This window comes from Agelaius tricolor, unplaced genomic scaffold (genome assembly GCF_023055355.1).
Source record: "Agelaius tricolor isolate 1412-34295 unplaced genomic scaffold, bAgeTri1.0.p SCAF_22, whole genome shotgun sequence".
NCBI classification, from domain to species: Eukaryota; Metazoa; Chordata; class Aves; order Passeriformes; family Icteridae; genus Agelaius; species Agelaius tricolor.
The window spans coordinates 1,715,249-1,734,823 of NW_027269282.1; the positions used below are offsets into that span (position 1 = coordinate 1,715,249).

At 45.1% G+C, this 19,575-nt stretch overlaps 1 protein-coding gene across 4 annotated transcripts in view; it reads left to right on the top strand.

Annotated features, from left to right (window-relative positions):
* Nucleotides 1-433: 433 nt before the first annotated feature.
* SUFU (SUFU negative regulator of hedgehog signaling) overlaps nucleotides 434-19,575 on the top strand; it is an 88,088-nt gene continuing 68,946 nt past the window's right edge. Inside the window, exons 1-2 of one of the 4 annotated variants that reach the window (XR_011682147.1) lie at nucleotides 434-755; nucleotides 6,405-6,539. Coding sequence is in view for 3 of the 4 variants with exons in the window: in XM_071445959.1 (XP_071302060.1) it covers nucleotides 574-755; nucleotides 6,405-6,539 (317 nt within the window). In the remaining variant the exon portion in view is untranslated. Of the gene's footprint in view, nucleotides 756-3,636; nucleotides 3,726-6,404; nucleotides 6,540-19,575 lie in introns of those variants that run through there. The other 3 variants (XM_071445959.1, XM_071445960.1, XM_071445961.1) reach the window with 3 other exon arrangements.

Here is a 19,575-nt window from a genome sequence, read left to right on the forward strand (position 1 = left end):
GGTGAGCCCCCAAACTTCACCTATTGGCAGCTTCCAGCTGCCTGCAAGGGCCCTACCGACACAGAGATCGCACGGGGAGAGGAAAGGTGCCTTGAGCACTGGAGGAGGTGTAAAGGTAGCAGTAAGAACCCCCGCTGTGTCCCAGGCCTGCCCGAGTGCGGGACCTCCCGCTCGTCCCGGGACCCGCTCCGCGTTCCCGCCACGGCCTCGCGCGGGCATCGCCCCGCCCACCGCGGGCCCCCGCGCCGCCGCTAGGGGGCGCGCCCGCAACGGAGCGAGGGGCGGGGGCAGAGGCGCGGCCGCCCTCCGGCCCGCGAGCTTCCATTGGTCAGACCGTCCTGTCACTCACACCGCCCTTGTAGCGGGGCCCCACCCCCTCCGCGCGGAGCCCCGCGCAGCGCCGCCATTGGCGGAGCTGCTCTGTCACTCACGCGGCCCGGCAGTGGGCCCCGCCCATCCTCCGCGGCTCCGCGCAGCCGCTTGGGCCGGGCCGGGCCGGGCCGGGAGCGCCTGGCGGGAGCGGAGCGGCTTCGGCACCAACTGGGACGGGCCGGGACCAGCCGCCTCCGGGACATGGAGGGCGTGCGGCCGGGCGGGGGGCCCCCCGCGGGCGGGCCGGGGTCCGGCTCGGGGTCCGGGTCTGCGTCCTTCCCGTCGCTGTTCCCGCCGGGGCTGCACGGTATCTACGGCGAATGCCGCCGCCTCTATCCCGACCAGCCCAACCCGCTCCAGGTCACCGCCATCCTCAAGTACTGGTGAGGCGGCCTGGATGGGGCCGGGGTCTTGCGTGGAGCTGGGGGGAGCCGTGAGGCCGGCGCCTTGTGTGGGATAGGAGAGGGTTTGGGAGGAGTGGTGGGAGCGGGAGAGGTTTGGAAGAAGCCCGGGGGCTGGGGACGTTGCACGGGTAAGCTGGAGGGGCTGGGGAGGGTTGCAGCAAGGGGAGAGGGACTGGGGATTGCGTCCTGTGTTAGGGGTGAGGTGCAAGAGTTTTGGGGACGTGCAGCGGGGGATGGAGGGATTGGGGGTGCAGTCGGTTGCCTGGGGCGTGTGTTTGGAGGGGGCTCCTGGGGAGAATGTGCTGGCAATAGGAGAAGGGTCTAGAGAGGTCGCACTGAAATCAGGAGAGTGCATTGGGGGTTTCTGGGGTGATTTGGAGGGTCCCTGAGTGAGGGGTTGCTGATGAAGGCCCCAGCTGGGGCAGATCTTAGGAAAAGGGAGTGTGTTTTACTCAGTGGAGGTGTTCCCACAGAAGGTGAGGGTCTGGAGTTTCCCCCTGGACAGGAGGCAGGAGCTCTGTCTCCTGCCGGGACCCTGGGGTTCCAGTGTGGCAGCAGTGACCAGAGTGAAGCCGCTGTTGCAGCCTGCAGGCCGGACACATGCCTTGTGTACCCATACAGCCCACGGGGCAGTGCCAGCTTCCCTTGCCCTTACACAGCCATGTGTTATCACAGACTGTGGATCTGCTGTGCAGTGTCTCTGCTGACACAGTGTCTGACACCAGGAACAGCAGTTGTTTATGTGGGAGAGTGGCATGAAGGAAGTTCTTGGATGTTTAGCTATCAAGATAAGTGTCTAGCATCTAATCCCGTGTGAAGAGGAGTTCCTTTTGCGTTTTGCTGTCGCTTAGCTGGTCAGGCCCCTCTTCTGGGGCTAAGGAACACGATCAAGTCACCCCTGAAAGTTTGCTTTACATGACATTGGCCAGTCCCTACCCCAGCACTTGAAAAAAACTAATAAATGCTGAACTTCTTTATTTACAGCTCACTTCAACCTGTATGTTTTTATCTAATTAGAGTCCTGAACAACAGTAGAATAACATCCTCCCTGTGTGCTGTTCTGACAGACAAAGCTATTGCTGTTGTCCACAGAAGTGTAGTTTTTTAAGTGATTCTAGCAAGAAGTTTGTGTGTTAGCCTTTAGTGCCTAGGAGAGTATTGTATTAAAATGACACAGTGGGCTGCGATAAGATTTTGCAAATCTGAGACCTCAAAATATAAATTTCTTAGTCATCTATGCACATCAGTACTTTGGTGGTGGTCTGATCAGTCTGTTTTTACAGCTATGTCTAATCTTAGATACTCACGAAGCATTTCCAGTCACGTTAGCACTTCTTTTCTATCAACAGCTTAAAGCATACTGCCTATAGTGGTGTAGGATTTGTGGAGGTTGAGGGAAATTTAGGTCTATAGTGAAGAATGGCAAAGACCGTTGTTTGGGAAGAAACCTTGTTGCTTAAGGGATTGATGAGGGTTTTGCTGCAGTTGGAGCTCAAACACTAAAATAATTACTGCTGATAGTGATGGCAGGTTGCAAGTAAGAAGTAATGTGAAGGCCTGTTTATCCTGGCATTTTCCACTTAGTGGTTCCTCCAGCTGTTAGCTCAGCCAGCAGTGAAAGCTGAGAGCTTCTGTTGTGAAGGTGAGCTTTCTACTGCTGTCCTGTGCAGGAAATGCTTGTGTGAGGTAAAGCCTCCATGGGCGCCACAAGTTCTTTCTTTCCTGTTGTTGGGTGAAACTTGGAGCTTGGTTTTGTTATGTCTGGTAGAACAACTCCTGCCACAACACTCTCTGTCCTACTCTGCCTGGGCTGCCAGCTATTAGCTGGTTTAGATTAGAAGAGGAAATGGCTGAATGAAGTTCTCTGCCTTTGGAGAAATATTGTAACACTAATCAGCTTTTAATTATATGTATCAGTTTCTCTATGGTTAACAGCGATTTGGTTTTTTTGTTCAGGGAGCTGACGTTGTAGTCTTTGGCTTGCAGATCAGAGCAGATCCTAACTGTGTAACGTTGGAGAATCTGCAGAACTCCATGCCTGTTGCACAAAGGAGTTTAGCCATGTGGATTATTTAACGGAACTAGTCTTCTAAAATGCTATTTGCATAGCTTGGGATCCAATCAGAACTTCTTGGAAGAGTTTCTGTCTGTCTTTGTGAAGGCCGTGCACCAAGATGGAGTTTGTCTGTTGATATCCAGTATCCACTTTTGTTACAAAAAATATGGTAGAGTATCTCAGATTGAAAGATCTTGTTGCATAGAATTGCTGGTGAAAAAATCAAATTTGTTCTCTTTTTTTTTCGTGTGATAAGTTTTGAAATAAGCATAATTTGGGCTCGACTACTGGGTTTTTATCACCTGTCTTAAATTTAGGCCATACTCTCAAAAACCTGTGCAGTGAGCTGTGGTCTGCGGCCATTTGGGAATCACAGACTACTTCTGAAGGGTTGTCAGAAGGTGGCTGTGAAAAGCAATCCTATTGTCAGCTGCTGGGAAGTGACTACAAACAATACACTAAGGACTTTTCAGGGTGAATGAATTAGGAGTTTTCCAATGTCTTTCCATTGTGGGTCTCTTTCCTCTGTGTTTCTCCTTCCACACAAACTTCAGAGCGCTCTTAACATCAGTCAAAAGAAGACTCTTGGTGCAGATGCAAATACAGGGTTTCCCCTGAGGCTGCCCTTCCTGCTCCTGAATGAGCTCCATGAATAGAGAATGTAACAAATTTGTACTGTACCTCTGGCTTTGAAGTTGGGCTCTTCCTAATAAAATCCTCCAACGCTTCCAGCTCTTTGTGTGAGTGCATGTACTGATATGTAGATTGTGATACAAGGTCGAACCCTGCTGCGGCGGCCGTGGGCGGGAGGAGGATGTACCTCAGCAGTGCCGACAGAGAGCAGTGAAACCTGCCACCGAAACTGGATAAATATCTGTGCTGACTAACCTTTGGTGAGCATTATTGCCATGGCTGTGTTACTGAGTGCTGCAGGTAGCTGGCTTAAAGCTCATGCTGGATGTTTGTGCAGTTACAGTGGTTTTGGGATAGGTGTATGGCTTGGATATATGTTGTTCAAAATTTAATTAGTCACTGCTGCAGGCTTTTAGTTTATATCTCTTCCAAGCCTACTACATTTCTTAGCGAGTAAAGATGGTGTGACTGGATAATTGAGCAGCATGTGAACTAGTTGGTAGTGAACTCTGGGCAGGGCTGAGCTCAGCTTCTCCAGGTCACCTGCTGCCACGTTGCCGTGGCCACCTCTTGGTGGTGCGGTGCTGCAGCTCTCCTGAGAAGTTTGGCCTTTGGAGACAAACACAGGATTGCTGGCAGGAGTGGGGGAGAAGTGTCTGGCTTGCCTGAGGCTGTCCTAGGCAGGACTTGCCATCTGCATCAGACCTGACAATCGTGTTTGAGTAGCCCTAGGGAAAAGCATGTGCTCATGGAATAGTCCCTGTCCTGAAAAGGGCAGTATAGAGGTTTCTCTTGTGTGTTGTCAGTGTCAGAGTACCTGTGTCAGCAGTGTTCCAGCATTGATTGTTTGACTTCTAAAGTGTTATTAAACCCAGTTTGGAAACAGGTTTTCTTTATGTAGGAGATGCTGGTTGCTTAGCAGTGTTCCCTTCATTGCAAAGCCCACACAGCTGCTCTGACCACTGACTAACCTCTCACACTGGTCAGTGCATGAACCTCCCTCACTCCAGATCCTTCCAGTCCAGTAATAATTGTGTGTGGCTGCTGCTGGTCACTGCCACTCCTCCAGGGTGAGTGACCATCCTGGCTGGAATTGCTTCCATCTGACTGCTTCCATCATGGATCCCTGGAGGGCTGAGCACTGGCCAGGACACAGGTGCCGTGCTCTGAACAGAGCCACCTGGATGGGTGTTTCTGATCGAGACCTCAGCCTCCAGTGTGACCTGATGCCAGTGAAAGGGAACAGGTGAGAAAAGGGTGTCAGAGGGGACTTGTTTTTTTCCTGAGTGTTTCAAACTATTGCTAGACTTTGAAAACAGGTTTTTTCAGGTGTCTACTGAAGATCAGACTCAGCTCCATCATGGGGGTCTGATACACTCTCCCTGTGTTTGCTCACCACTTTGCCTTTTATGCCATGCGGATGCCACTTGTTATATGAGGAGGCTGCATGTAGCCTTTGACAATGGACACCTGTGCCACTACTGGGGGTGAGCTGCTCATCCCCTCTGTCCTGCCCCAGTATCCTGGGCTGCATCCTTGACTGACCTGTTGGAGAAGCTGCAACTGGTCTCAGTCACCATGATGGCAATATATGACTTAGGAGTGGGAAGCTGTCCTACGTAAAGTCAGTCATGTTAGGCAGCTGCTCTGGTTTTTTGCCAGCAGCAGTAGGAGCAAGGCAGCACAGCACACCTGTGGAGAGGCCTTTTAGTACACCAAGCTGATAAGCTGTTTTGTACAGACTTGATAAAGTTGGGCAACAGGAGGAGGGCAGAGAATATAAAACAGTGTCTCACTGTCACTAGGGCTGGATCCATCTGTCCAACCATGGAGACTGTGTATCATGATACACAAACCCTCAGGACAAGTGAAGGAAGCACAGCCATGCCCTGAAACCTGCAGATGATTGTGTAAGGGTCTGTCTCAGACAATACACATGAGAGGAATTGATGTGTAGAATCATTTGTTCCAGTGAATGGGGTCGTGTGAGTTTGGATTTTCTTGTTTGGAGCAGCTGGGAGTTCTACTTGAAGACACAGTGTGTTGTAGGCACAAAGTGGTTAAACAGCTGCTCAGCTGTGCCAAAACTGCTTGTGGGTAGGTGTTTTGTGATTGACAGGGCAAACAGCAAAACAGTCCAGCATGTTTCTTCCTTCAGCAGGGAGTTGTCCTGTCTTTGCTCAGACAGAGGTGACGTGAGTGGCAGGAGGATGTGCTCTGCTCTCTGCTGGCACACAGCCTCAATTCCCTGTGCCTTGTAGCAGGAAGGGTGGCTGCAGGCTTTGGTGGTTGCTGTGTAGCATAACCTGCCTGTGCTGCATTAACTTTTGAGTTATGTTCTTTTAAGGAAGCCATTCTAATGCTGATGCACAGAGTACAGTGGTGCTTTTTATTCATTCTTGGTTAATGCAAGTGGTGTATTTTTAGAAGTTTTGCTGCTAGTTTTACTGAATTAATGTTTTTCTCTTCCACTGTTTGAACTATTTTGTCTATGTTCAAAAGTATGGATTACTCTCTTCAAAACTTAGTAATTTCAAAGTCTGCTTGGAATAGCATCACTTTTTCTGAGGTATGTGCCTCTGGACTGAATTAAGAGTTTGCAATGCAGATACAGCCATTGCTCTTTTACTAGTACAGTTTTTCAATTTTCTTTGTGTTTTGTGGAAGCTTTAATATGATTTTCCAGAGGTTTTTATGCTTTAACATTAAAAACATTTTTAGCATGTTGCACACATGTACTTTGTCTTCCTGTGCTCAAAGCTTTCTGGACTTAACCTAACCTTTCTCCTCAATCTTTTTTTTTTTTTTAGAGGTAATTTGAATGTTCTAATTTTTGTTTTAAATCAGGTCTTTGTACAACCTCTTCTAGCACCTGGGGAGACTTACCCTTTGTCTTGAGCGAACTAACTTATGTAAGAATATTTCTGTTTTTCATGCAGGTTGGGAGGACCTGACCCTCTGGACTATGTTAGCATGTACAGAAACCTGGGAAACCCAGCACTGAATGTTCCTGAGCACTGGCACTACGTCAGCTTTGGGTTAAGTGACTTGTATGGAGACAACAGAGTACATGAGTAAGTGTCATTTAGGTTCTGTAGCTGTGTGTTGAGTTTTGTGTTGCATTTTGGGGGTGTGTAGGTAAAACCCTGTCCTGCTGCTCATATTATTTGAACAGCTGGTTTTCTGTTGAGAACACTCTAGCCCTGGTCTCAAAAACAATGACGTATGCCTGTGCTTGCATGTAGAAGACATTCTGTGTTCCCCTCTGCAGGCTTTGAATGCAGTATATTTCCTTTCAGTGTTGAGTGAGTTTTTCTTTAAATTTCTTTCAGCTTGTTGGGAAATTTTCTTTTAACTGTCTGTCTTGTTGTGTTTTTCACACTCTGTAATCTGTTATGGTTGTACACTTAAATCCTGACCTCTCCCTGTGCATGTTAAATGCCTTCCTCTGGAAAACTGCTGTAAGGGCATTTTTGCTGTTGCTGGCACAGCAGTGTTACTGTCAGCAGACTGCCACTCCAGTGGCTGCTGTATAAAGTGCCAATTTGTGTAACAGAAGCCTAAAACTCTAATTGTTTGACTGTCTTTTTTCCAGTAATTAAATTATTATCTTAGGTTGTTGGTATGAATGGTTTCTAGCAGGAACTTTGGATTAGACCAAGCAGGCAGCACGAGCTAACCCTATTCTTGTTTTTCATTAGCTGACCTTACTCCTTAACTCCAGTTGAAGTGAGTAGCAGTAGCCAGTCCATCATGATTTTGGGGCTGTGAACATGGCCTTTTAACCAGCCAGAAATGGCACAAGGTTTCTGCTGTCACTGTTTACTGAAACTATCTTTGCACTGTGTTATAGTTGCAGGATAAATGTCCCTGATGAATGGTGCAGCAAAGGCTCCAGTTTGTTCACACAAGCTTTCCTTCGTTTGTTTGTCTTGGTTAAGATTCAGCCACCATTTTTTTTTCCATCAAAGTGCTTCTCTTGCAACAGCAGCAGTTGGGCAGTTTCTTTAGCTTTACCCATTCCTCAAGGCAGTTTCTCCTGTTTTTTTTCTCCTTGTGTTTGTGATTACAGAACTGTTTTTCAGAAAACAAGTCTGGATTTTATACAGGGCCCTAATGTCATAGAGATCTGCCTGGGACATTTAAGCAGCCATTAACAACAAACCCCAATTGATAGTTGCAGTGGCAGAGGAAAAGTAGGGCAAGTGAAAGAAATGAAGTTTAAGGCTTCCTTCCCTCCCAAGAGATCTTACTGTGAACGTGTAGGCATTCACATGGTGCTTTTGTTCATAGATCAGGTGTGTGTTCCCTCCTGGCTGGAACAGCATCCCCAGCTCCACAGCACTGTCCTTGTGTCACTTGCCCTGAGATGTTCAGCTGTCTGCTGTGTGTCACCTTTAATTTGGCCTCATTCTTGGAGCTACAAAGCTTAATAGTATTTGTCCTGTCCAGTAGATTGGTTCTCCCTTGTGTCCAAAAGCCTTAATATACAATTATGCATGTGGTAGAGCTGTCAAGACCTACACATCTCCTAAACACTGAACCTGAAGTTACCAGCTGATATGTGAGAGAAGGTTTTCAAAGGAGCTGAGCACTCACCAGCAGTTCTCACTCCCAAGAGCAATTGCCGTTTGCTAAAACTGCTCTGGAAATTTAATGGCTGCGGGAATTGCGCATCACCAGCCCAGCCCTGGGTGCACACTGTAGGAATGTGGTGGATTTTCCTATGCACTCAGGAGTTCTTGTTCTCTGACAGGGAGTTTAATAAAGCTTTGTTCAAGAAAATGTCTTTTTTTTGCTTGAAGGGCTTTGGGATTCTGCTGTCCCAGGTAAAGTGTGCTGTAGAATGGTTGGCAGGAGCATGGGGTTGCAGGGCAGTTTAAATCTTTGGTATATTTCCTTTAATACCAGTGTGGCACTTTGTTCAATTGCCCTGGCCTCTGGAGACAGGAAAGGGTTTGGTTTTTTTTTTTTTTTTGTTTCCCAGCTGCCTACAAAGAGTGCAGAGCTGGATCTGCTTGTGACAGTCAGCAGGATTCCTACATCAGGGATGTGCTTCCATAGCCTTGCTGTCCTTCATACTTTAGAAAGGGAAAGACAGAACACTGCCAAAGGTCTTGTTAATTGTCCAGTTTGGGTAACGTGTAGCTTACTTCTTGTGGACCTCTCATGGTAATACAATACAGTCTAGAACAATTATAATGCAGTATTAAATGAAAAGGACTTTTTGATTTTTTTTTTGAGTGAACTAACACTGAATTGGAGGCCCCGTATTTTTATTTATAATGGAATAGCAAACAGATGTAGCAAATAATGTGAAAATGTTGACTTTAATTTATATTTTTTAATAAGAACCTGAAAAGTCTGAAGTAGAGCTCTCCCTGTGCCTCCTTGTTGACAGATTTATTTTCAGTTAAAGCAGCACTGTTTCCTGCTCTGCTTACGTATCAGCTGTACTCTGCTTACAGAACCAGTCTGGTTTTAAGAATCTGTAGAATAAGATGGAAGAAATCTTAAGAATTTAAAACAAGGAAACCTTTTTCATTTAAAACCCCTTAGTGTTTCATGGTATAATGGCAACCATGACACCAGCTGTGCTGGGCTGATAGCTCTAAAAATCCTAAATCATGATGTCATGACAGCATTAGGGAACCACAGGCCTTTCAGTGGGATTTCATGCCAAGCTGCTTGCATGGAAATAAGTTTCTCCAGTTGAGCATGTTGCACAACTTGAGTGGCAGCAAAAATCCTTCCAGTATGTTTTTGCAAGTTATACTCCATTTTTAGCTTTTTCTATCTTCTTTCTAATCAAAACAAATGTGTGACTTCTTGAATCTATTTAGCAGGGTTAAAGTAGGGCCTTTTTTCAGACTGTTCTTGCATTCTGAAGAGATTCTGCACTGCAGTGGTGAGTGTGTGCAGCCTGCTGGCAGGAGGCATGTGGCCAGTGCAGTTGTGGGAGAGGAGATGCTGAGTCCTGCACTCTTCTCCACCCCTTGCTGGCAGCAGCTGCCCACAGCAATGCCAGCAGCAAGGAACGTGTCCCTGTGTGTCTGCACAAAGCCAGTGCCTTAGCTGGCAGTTGCAGGTTCGTGCTCTGATGCCAGGCCGTCAGTGAGGTCAAGGGACAGATCATCCCTGCAGTTTACAAACATTATGGTGACTTCTTCCTTGGTGGAGAACAGGTGCATGTGGAAGGCAGCATCAGCAGGTGTAGCTGGACTCAGACTCTATCAGCGGCAGTGCCAGCTTCAGCTGACTCCCTCAGGAGTCTCTGACCCAGGAGGCAATGGGCAGAAACTGATGCATGGGAAATTCCACCTGCAGATGAGGAAGAACCTAATTACTGTGTGAGTGACCATGCACTGGAACAGATTGTCCAGAGAGGTTGTGGAGATACTAAAGAACTGTCTGGACGCAATCCTGTGCCATGTGCTCTGGGATTACCCTGCATGAGCAGGAAGGTTGGACCAGATGACAGTGGTGCCACAGTGTTTGCCAGCCCCAGATTGTGCTGGCACAGGTTTGCAGGGCTGTCCAGGGACTAAGAAGGAAAATGTTTTTTCCCAGACTGGCTTCTGACTTCAGTTTGCTCTAAGGCTAAGGTTTGAATCTCCACTTAACTGTTCACTGTTCTGTAGTTTGAGTGCTCATTCATTTTCTGAACACTTTAAAGTGCATGGAAAGTGAAAACCATGATGCAATAGAATTCCTGAACACCTTGAATAGTCTTATTTGTATTAAAATTGCAGGGTTGTAATTCAGAGCTGAAATGGAAAGTAAGGCTTAAATTATGGATAGATTGAGATAAGATTTTTATTTGTGGTCTTCCCACATCCCGCAAAGTGACATGCCAACTGTGTTTTGATGTTTACTACATCAGCTTCATACTGACAAGGGTGGTGGGGTTTGGGGTTTTTTGGTTTTGTTTTTTTTTCCTGGCCCCTAGCCAGGAGCCGAAGTGCAGCATCCCATTTGCATAAAACCAGAGAGATTACAGCTGCCTTCATCTCTATTACAGATGCAGGGTACCACCCGCTGAGACAACAGGTTCCAACTTGCTGTGGTCCTTTTGATTTGTGCTGCTTTCCATTTGGATCAGGAGGGAGCGGTGCATGCCGGGATAACGTGTTGTCTCTGTGGGTGGTGCCTCCCTATTAAAGGTGAGGGTAAGCAGGAGCCTTTCAAGATCTTCAGTCCAGCTTGTGTTCTGCTTGCTTGTATAGATCCTCTGAATGACCTTAACTTGTAAAAGGGCAAGGATGCTTGTTAGAGTTGGGAGGAAGAAAAAGGAGCGCAAAAGTGGATCAGGTAACCAATACAAGGCTTGCAGAGGGGTGGATGTTTTCTGGAAGGCTTTTTCTGAGTATAAAAGGAGTTTGAAAAGAGTATTTAGAAAATAGCCTGGAAGTTGGAATGAGTCCTCTCTTTCTTTTGAGTGCATGCTGGCTTCTCCTTTGAACCTGCATGAATGTAGGATGGAGTGGTGCTGACAGCTATCACTTTAGTGGCCTCTTAGTTCTGTAGCCTTTCATAAATTTAAAAGCTCACTGCCCTCAGCTTGCCAGCCTTTAGCCTTAAATTTTGCTATTTAATGGGTCCCTAAGTGCTTTATAAACCACATGCCTAAAGCACTGCTGAAATATTACACCAAGCTCCAAGGTAACTGAATGCTTTTAAAATGGTGGAGAGTGACTCTGCCCCTCTTTGTTTTCATGATAAAACAGAGGGCCTTTTGGAAGATGGTAAATTAGAGAGAGGTGGTAGATCCATATTTCAGATAAGATTTGTAAAGTTCAACATGTCTACCTTGAGAGGTTGCTGGAGGTGAAGCATCTGCCCCAGCTAAAGAGAATTACATGGAAGAGGATATCGGTGAGCATCAGTTTAAGAAAGCAGTACAAGAGGTAGGATTTGGAGGAGAGAGGGTCCAAGGTGGGCACCATACTCTGGACTTCCTTTTTCTTCCCAGGTCTTGTTTGCCTATCAAAGGCTGACCCCAAATGTAGTGGTTATTTTTTCATTTGGTCTTCTGTCTGAGGCAGAGGGGAGAGAGGAAGGTTCACGGCAGAGTGCAAAGGGAGAGGCCATAGAATTAGGGAGTTCTGTAACAAAAAAAAAAGGGTTTTCTTTCTATGGTAGTTTATTTGAGAATCTGTCAGAGTAGGAAAGAGTAGTTTAGATGCACAGCACAAAAAATCTGTCTTTTAATTTATTTTTTTTTGTGATTAGATTTTTTTCATACCTTTAAAGATATGAGTTAGAATGAGCTTTTCTTAAAATTAAGGTACTTTTAACAAGTCTCACCTGTGTGGATTCTCTGGAAATACAGGTGTGGTTCTACTTAAACTTGCTTACTGGGAATACCTGTAGATCCTTCTCTTCTGTCTGCCTATTTGTTTTTGCATACTTTGCAGAAATGTGACATTTTTGGGACAACTCTTGCTCTGAAAGACTGGATTGATTTTGACCAATGAGTTTAGACATTTTAATGAAATATATGCACAAGTGTGATCACGTAGGGTTCAATTCTCTATTTCCCAGACAAAAACATTACAAAAAACCCAGTTAAACCATCATGCCTATTTATGTCCCTCTGAGGGTGTCCCTCCAGTGACTGCCATGCACCAGAACCCTCTAAGGCTTGTGTTTCACTGCTGGAGGCAGACCTCCCCTGAAGCTATGGTCACTGCAGGGAAATCTGATTTTCCTCCTCCAAGGCAGAGTGCACTTGGCTTCCAAATGTCACTTGCTGGAGGTAGTTAGTACCCTTAATGAAATGGAAGATGTGGGCCACCTACAGAGAGCAGCCTGCTTTGTGCTGCGGTCTATCTGTGTTTACGTGCAGGGGCTGTGGGACGAGACCACTCTTGAACTGTGCTAGATTTGGAATGTTTTTTTGAAGCATTGAAGGAAATTCATTTAACGTTTACAGCACAGTAGTTGAATTTACAAGAAAGACTGTTTTCAATTAAAAAAAAAAGAAGGGAAAAAGATTGGACGAAGGTTTAGTGCTGAGCATTGAAGGCAAACGCCACTTCCTGTTCGATTGTGGGTCTGCGCTCCAGTGCTGCATCCTGTTAGGATGAGCCTCTTGCTGCCTTGCAGGGAAGGGGCATAGTGCTCAAAGTGGATGATTTTATGGTGTTTTTTTTGCCAACAGAACTTCCACATTTATGATCTTGGCACATTGGAAGAGAGTTGATCTGAGACATGGCTTCCTTACTCTGATCTCCAATGAGTGGAGATGTGGGAGAGTTTGCAGGCTCTGCTCTCCCAGCAAGTTCAGCCTGCCAGGAAGAGAAGTGACTGGGGATCAAAACTGGGTCTTCTAGTGAAAGGTTGCTTTATGTGATAAAGATCTGTTTATGATGTTTTTAAAATCAAGAATTAAAAAACAGCTTTTTTTTCAGTGCAACATGAAGGTTAAAGTATTTTTGAGTGGTGCAGCCATTCCAGCTGTGAGATCATTGACATTCATTGACATTTTTTAATCCATTTGCTGCCTGGAATAGAGATACTAACAAAATAAAGGTTTGAAGAAATAGATCCGAAGGCTGTCATTCATACCTAATCCCCTTTCTTTTTTCCTCAATGCATTTTTAGTGTTAGGAACATGCCTTCTTGACTAGTACTAGAATAGTGCATGTTTCTTGATGAGTCCTTGACTATAATTGGTAACAACAAATTACCACTGGTAATAAAGTTACCAATTTTATGTGAAATTTGAGCTATTGGTGTTTCTCTCTTCTATGCTCTGTGGTGATGACCTAACTCAGCTGCCTCTCTACTGTCATCTCAATTTTGAATCAAGGCCCAATAGGCAGTGACACCAGGCTAACAAAAGAGGGCTGCAAATCTTGGTGGTCTCCCATTCAGATGGTATTGCCTTCCTTGGACAAAGGGGTGAGTAGGGCTCCTGAGTGCCACTCTGCTTCTAGGGATGGTAAACAAGGAACGGATCACTGGTGGGAGGCATTTTTTCATCACTTGACAAAGCTGGGTAGATGGGATACCACCTGACAAAGGGCTGAGGTTTAAAGGAAGATTTTGCAAGGGCTCTTAAGAACAAAAAGAAAAAAAAATAGGCCAGAAAACTGTTTTTTTCAGGATGTAAACAGGGTGGGCGGAGGTGAAGGGGGACTCGGCCATTCTTGGGGAGCTCTGATTTAAGCTCAGAGGATACAGACAAGGGAAGGAGGGAAGAGTGCACAGATGGCTCATTGTTTTGTCTAGCTCAGCATTCTTGTACTGCCGAAGTGAAGGGCAATTGTTTTAAAATCCTTTTTGCAAAAAGTGCTCTTTGCTTTCCAGCTATCCCTGGTCCCTGAGATGCAAACTGTAAACCAGAGGGACTGGTCTTAAATGCCCATTTGTTTTGGAGGGTCAGTCCAAGGGGCCCTGGGCAGTTGCTGGGTGGCAAGGCATTGCTTCTATAAAGGAATGGGGGGAAAAGAGTACTCCTGGGAAAATGCACTGCAGCATTTGGGGAGGAGGCGAGAACAAAAGGATGCACTCGGAGGGACTGATGCAGAGCAGTGTCTGGCTTGGGGGCCTTTACCAAAGCTATGAAATGTAGCATGAAACTGGCACATACCTCACCTGCCATGAGGTCTGATGTACAGTATACTTTTCTTACAGTATTTCACTCTTTTTTTTTGTATCAAATAATTCATTATATAAAGAAATACTGCCATTTCTATACTGTTATTCTTTCTACTGTTCCAGTTACACTGGCACCGCTCCTTCCCCTCCTCCCCTGTAAATTGTTGTGGCCTTTCTGGAGCAGGGGCCTTTTTTGGCATAGTCGACAAAAATAAACCATAAAGGCAGCTGTTGTTATGAATAAGGCTCAACAGGGGAATTTTACCAGTAGAACTACAGCAATATAATTATACTGGTAGACTAGTTACAGTAAATTTCCTCATGAAGACAAGCCTTAAGTTGACATTTCCTAGCTAAGTTGAATCCATATGTATAACCTTATTACGCAAAAATAATATGTCTCTGGGACTTGAATTCCTTTTTTACCCAGAAGAGTAACATTAAGCAGAAAAGCAAAGCATTTAGTATTCAGAGATAAATGGGGGATTTTCTCTAACAGAATGGTTGTGATGAGCTGTATGCTGACCTCTGTGTTTTTTACTGGGCAGGTTATTCCTCCAAAAGTGGTCAGGAACACGAAGAGAGTGTTCCTGCTTGCTGCACTCAAATGTAGGCAGAATTGAAATATGCTGTAAGTTGACATCTCTCTCCCAGCTTTGCTTCTGATTGAAAGACAAGCTGAGCCATTTTGCAGTTTCCATAACTGAAGTGGTTTGACCGAGAAGCAAAACTATTTTGCCACTATTAAAATTTTTAGGGGTAAGCCTGGAGCCACTGAAGGGATGGTGAGGTAATGACACTTTCTTTCCTCCTTTGTTTGATTTTTAAGAGGCAAAGATTTATTTTATCCTTTTGGACATCATCTTACAACAAATAGAGTTCATGTAGCATTCACAAGCCTAGAAGTTTCAGGTGCTTCAAAGGGAAGATAGTCTTGCAGGAGAAGCTTAACACTTAAAAGCAGATTAAAAAAAATCTGTAGACTTTTCATTGCAGATGTCTCATATTTCCTTTTTGGGAGTCTTTCACCAGCAGGTGAAATTGATTAAGATCTCTCATGGTGCTCATCAATATATTTTTAAGTGCACCCTTTGCAATGAAAAGAGACTATGTAACAGCTCACCAAGGAAGGCAGAATTGTCTGGGTTTCTATAGTTGATGAAGTGAAAGATCAGGGGTTGAATTCGAGATCCATCAGGATCGGAGAGACATAGGTGGGTTTAGGTTGGAAGGAACCGTAAAGATCTTCTAGCTCCAATCCCTGCTAGACCAGCTTCCTCAAAGCCCCATCCAGCCTGGCCTGGAACACTTCCAGGAATGGGGCACCCACAGCTCTGCTGGACAGCCCTGTGCCTCAGTAAAGAATTTCTCCACCCTCACAGTAAAGAATTTCTTCCTAGTATCTAATCTAAACCTACTCTCTGTCAGTTTAAAGGCATTCCCCCTTGTCCTGTCACTTTGTGCCATCGTCAAAAGTCTTTCTCCAGCTCTCCAGCCCTTTTGGTACTGGAAGGTGCTCTGAGGTCTCCCTGGAGCCTTGTCTTTTTCAGGCTGAACAGGCCCAACTCTCTCAGCCTGTCCCCAGTCCTCTGAGCCTCTTCATGGCCATCCTCAGGACTTGCTGCAACAGATCCATATTATTTTTAGGATGGGAGTCCCAGAGCTGGATGCAGCAGTCCAGGTGGGATCTTGCAAGAGCAGAGTAGAAGAGCAGAACCACTTCCCTCAACCTGCTGGCCACACCTCTGGTGGTGCAGCCCCAGATACAGTTGACTTCCAGCACAAATCAATTCACCTTGCTTGTTCTCATTGAGCATTTTGCCAACCAGCCATGGGTGCTTACAGCCTGTTTGCAGGCTTTTGGAGTTCAGGCTCCTAAAAGCTCCTGAATACCTTTTACGCCCCGAGTTAATTTATTGCACAGCTGAGAACTTAATTGTATGAGAGTTATAAAAGTGTGCTCAAGGATATGCTAAAGTTTCCTTCTTGCATGATTTTTCTTAAGGTATGTTCTTTAGCCAGCAGGAAAGTAATGGGAGACACCAGTGTTTATATTCTACATAAGGTATTGGAGTCCTGATCCTTGCCTGAGACCTTTAGGCAATGCTGAAAAATACTAACTGTAGCTGTCAGTGGCTTTGAGAGTTTTTTCATATTCTTTCCACCCTCCCGTACTGCTTTTGAAAGGTGCTTTTGTTATGCGAATAGGTTCCTCCCGGCAGCTGCAGAGCTTTCCACAGTAGCAGCTAGGAGGGAGCCAGCAGACACTGCAAGGAAAGCTGGTGCCCTGTTCCCGGCTGCTCACCAAACACAACAATACTGCCCTTCCCAGCCATGCTGGCTCAAACCAGCCCTTTGCTCATGTTCTCTTGCCTGGTGAGGTTGCAGCTGAGCCTTTAGGTGAGGTTGTGGAGATGTATTGCCATTCTCTGTCTATCAGAGCTGAGGATTCAGATCCAATAGGAAGTGGGACCCACGTGCAGATGGAAGTTTGTCTTCTCTAATGCACTGTGTCGTGCAGTGACTGTGTGCTTTGTTGGCAGAATCACCTCCAGCTCAGGCCAAATGAGAGCTCTGTTCTTCTGGGCCTTGTAGAAACAAAGTATGAGTAGTTCTGAAGTGCAGCATAAATAGGCAGCTTAAGTAAAATGTTACAGATCTTGATAAGTTTTCTTTTTCATTAGTGCCTTCACTCTTGTTCTGTGAATGCAATAGTAAATCCTTATTGTACTCCTAGCTTTTCTTTCCAGATCCTTTCAGTGGGCGTTAAGATGATGCCAGTCTGCTGCAACTTCCCAGGCTTTTGCAGTGAAACTGTTTGCACTTTCTTTGTCAGGAAGCACAGCCTCACTTGTGGTGCTGGTTGTGGTGGTTCAGAACTTGCTCTCAACATGTCACCTGGGCTGGGACTGATTCTGCTGGCTATGAAGTGGAAAGCCAGAGTAGCTCTGTGGGGAAATGTGTGAGCCCTTGAGCTGAAACACGTCAGTAGTCTAGTTACTTGATTGCACAAAGATTTATTTATTTTTAATAAGTTGCTTTGGAAATCATGAAGAGGAACTGGTTTAGTCTTGTCAGTTTAGCTATAACTGTAATGTAAGAATAAACCATCACCTACTGGTATAGCTACATCCAGGCACCATAAAATAGAGAAAATAAAATGTAAACTGCCCTCATATGAACATCTTTTGCTGGAGTAGGGAGTGACATATCCCATGCAACCTCCTGTTTCGTATTTGGTTGTTTTAGTCATTTCCCGTGTTCTGTATTTGTCCATGCTGTGCAGAATGTGGAGTTAATTTCCCACCTTTTGTGACCTTGATAGATGGAGCATAATAAGCATTTCCTATATGATGAGCGTGTCACATTACTCTTTGAAGCAGGGAGCTATCATTATTTACATCTGAGAATCAAATCCCTAAGTAACTTGTTGAGGAGAAGTTTGTAGCAGACAGGAGGTTCAAACTTAGGTTACCTGGATGCTGTTTGAGCGCTTTCAGAGTATTCTGAAGTTTCCTGTTAATAATGAGGCAGATTCATCCCTTTGGCACTGACAGGGCCTTTGCAGCCTTTTGCCCTTAATCTGCAAGCACTGTCCCTACAGGTGTGACTGTATGTTGGCACTCTCCAGAACAGGACAATAATGCTTCCATGCCTCTAGAGCTCAAAGGGATTAACCTCCAGCAGCTAAGCATGATCTTGTCCTCCTTCCAGATGCTACCACTTTCATGGCATGGACAGCAGAGCCTCAAAGAAACAACCCCCAGATTGCCTTAACTTGCAGCCCAGCATATTTAGGTGACCAGAAAACTAATGGTGGCTTACTTAAACATACAAGGCTGGAGATAGCACAGTTCAGGAGCTGTTTTGTAGGTGGTTGGGCAGGAGCTGAGTATAGGAACCACTTCTGTCAAAATGAGTTTAACACAAGTATTTGTGATCAGCTATGGGTCCTGCAAGTGGAGTTCTGGGTACAGAGTATCAGTAGCAGAAGTTCATACCTGTGTTGTTGGCCATGATGATTTGTAGAATCACTTGGATTGGAAGGGACCTCCAAAAGTTTCCAGTTGATGCTTTCTCAGAGGGCTGAGTTCCCTGGATCACATCCCTAGATCTGATTCCAGAGTTTGATCACTATCTAGTGACACTATATAAAACAGTTGTGCCTGCAGAATTACGAATAAGGTTGACTTGACTCTGTAGGTTTAGAGGAAAAAACAATTTATCTGTTGTATCAATGTTTTTACAGAGGCAATTGTGTAAAAACGAAATCTAAACTGTGATTCTCCGGGTTTCAGGGACAAGATTGTAACTGGCTGAGTTTTAAAGAAGCTGAATAGTAAAATCTGTGAAATCAGTGTTGTGTATATGTGAGTGAAACTGTACCTTGTCTCCTCTTCCCCCTCTGCCCTGTAACAGCTCTTCCCTCATTGAATGGTAGCTCAGTGAAACACAATTCTGTTTTCATACTGGCCAGCACAAATCAATTCACAAATTTTTACTCAGCTCTATCTCAGTGTAAGCTTTCTAAGTGGATCTACATGAGTTTTTCAGAAAGCTGAGAAACTCCTCCAAATAACTTCAGAGTGAGTGCTCTGCATCTGTTTGGATTTAGATGTTGGAATAAATCTCTAAAAACAATTTAACTTTCTAGAAGAGTTTTCCATTTGGTTGATGGCTTACACATTTGATATGATGTACTGCAAGAGCAAGCTCTAAGCAGCAGCTGCTACAGACTGATATCTCTGAGCCCTGTGTCACTCACTTTCCAACCGATTTTACATGAACAGAAATCTTTGAGCATGTGTTCGTTTTATGTTTATATTTGTCCTGCTTATCCATGAAGTTTTTTCTTAAATTAAGCTGCAAAGCAGTCCAGTAAGATTGTGTGTGCAAGTTTGGAGTAGCAGGAGCTCATGGAATTTCCTGCTAAGTACTCTGAACAGATAACCATCTGACATCCAGATAACCACCTCTTGCTTCTCTTAAATGTTTTTATGTGAATTAATACTTTTTTAAATGTCAGGAGACAATCCAGGAGACTATGTGAGTAAGCAGGTAGGTTTTGGCTGAAATTACTCTTCTGGATACTTTTTAAGCCTTTTATGTAAAGGGGTTGCTGTGCCTATTTTCTTATGGAATTGCTTTACAGGAACCTCCCAGCATGCTGTTGGGGCTCTCAGATGAGAGTTTTATAGTTTTATACTGTTTGACAGCTGCACTAAAAACAACTGCTTCCTGTTAGGCAAGATATTGGAAGCACTAGGTAGGGTCCTTTTTCTTTTCTTCCTTTTTTTTTCTTTTTCCTTTAAGCTCTGAAATCTGAGGGTCATTTGCTTATGGTGGGTAGAAATTGCACAGTGCACCTGAAGCTTGAATTCAGAAGACTGACTATGCATAATCTTTTTTAAGGCACATCAGCTCTTGCCTGACACCCTTCCCAGGAGATAGAGACACTGAAGTGTTTAGCTCAGTGGCTGCTGAAGTCTTCTCCTCTGGTTTTGG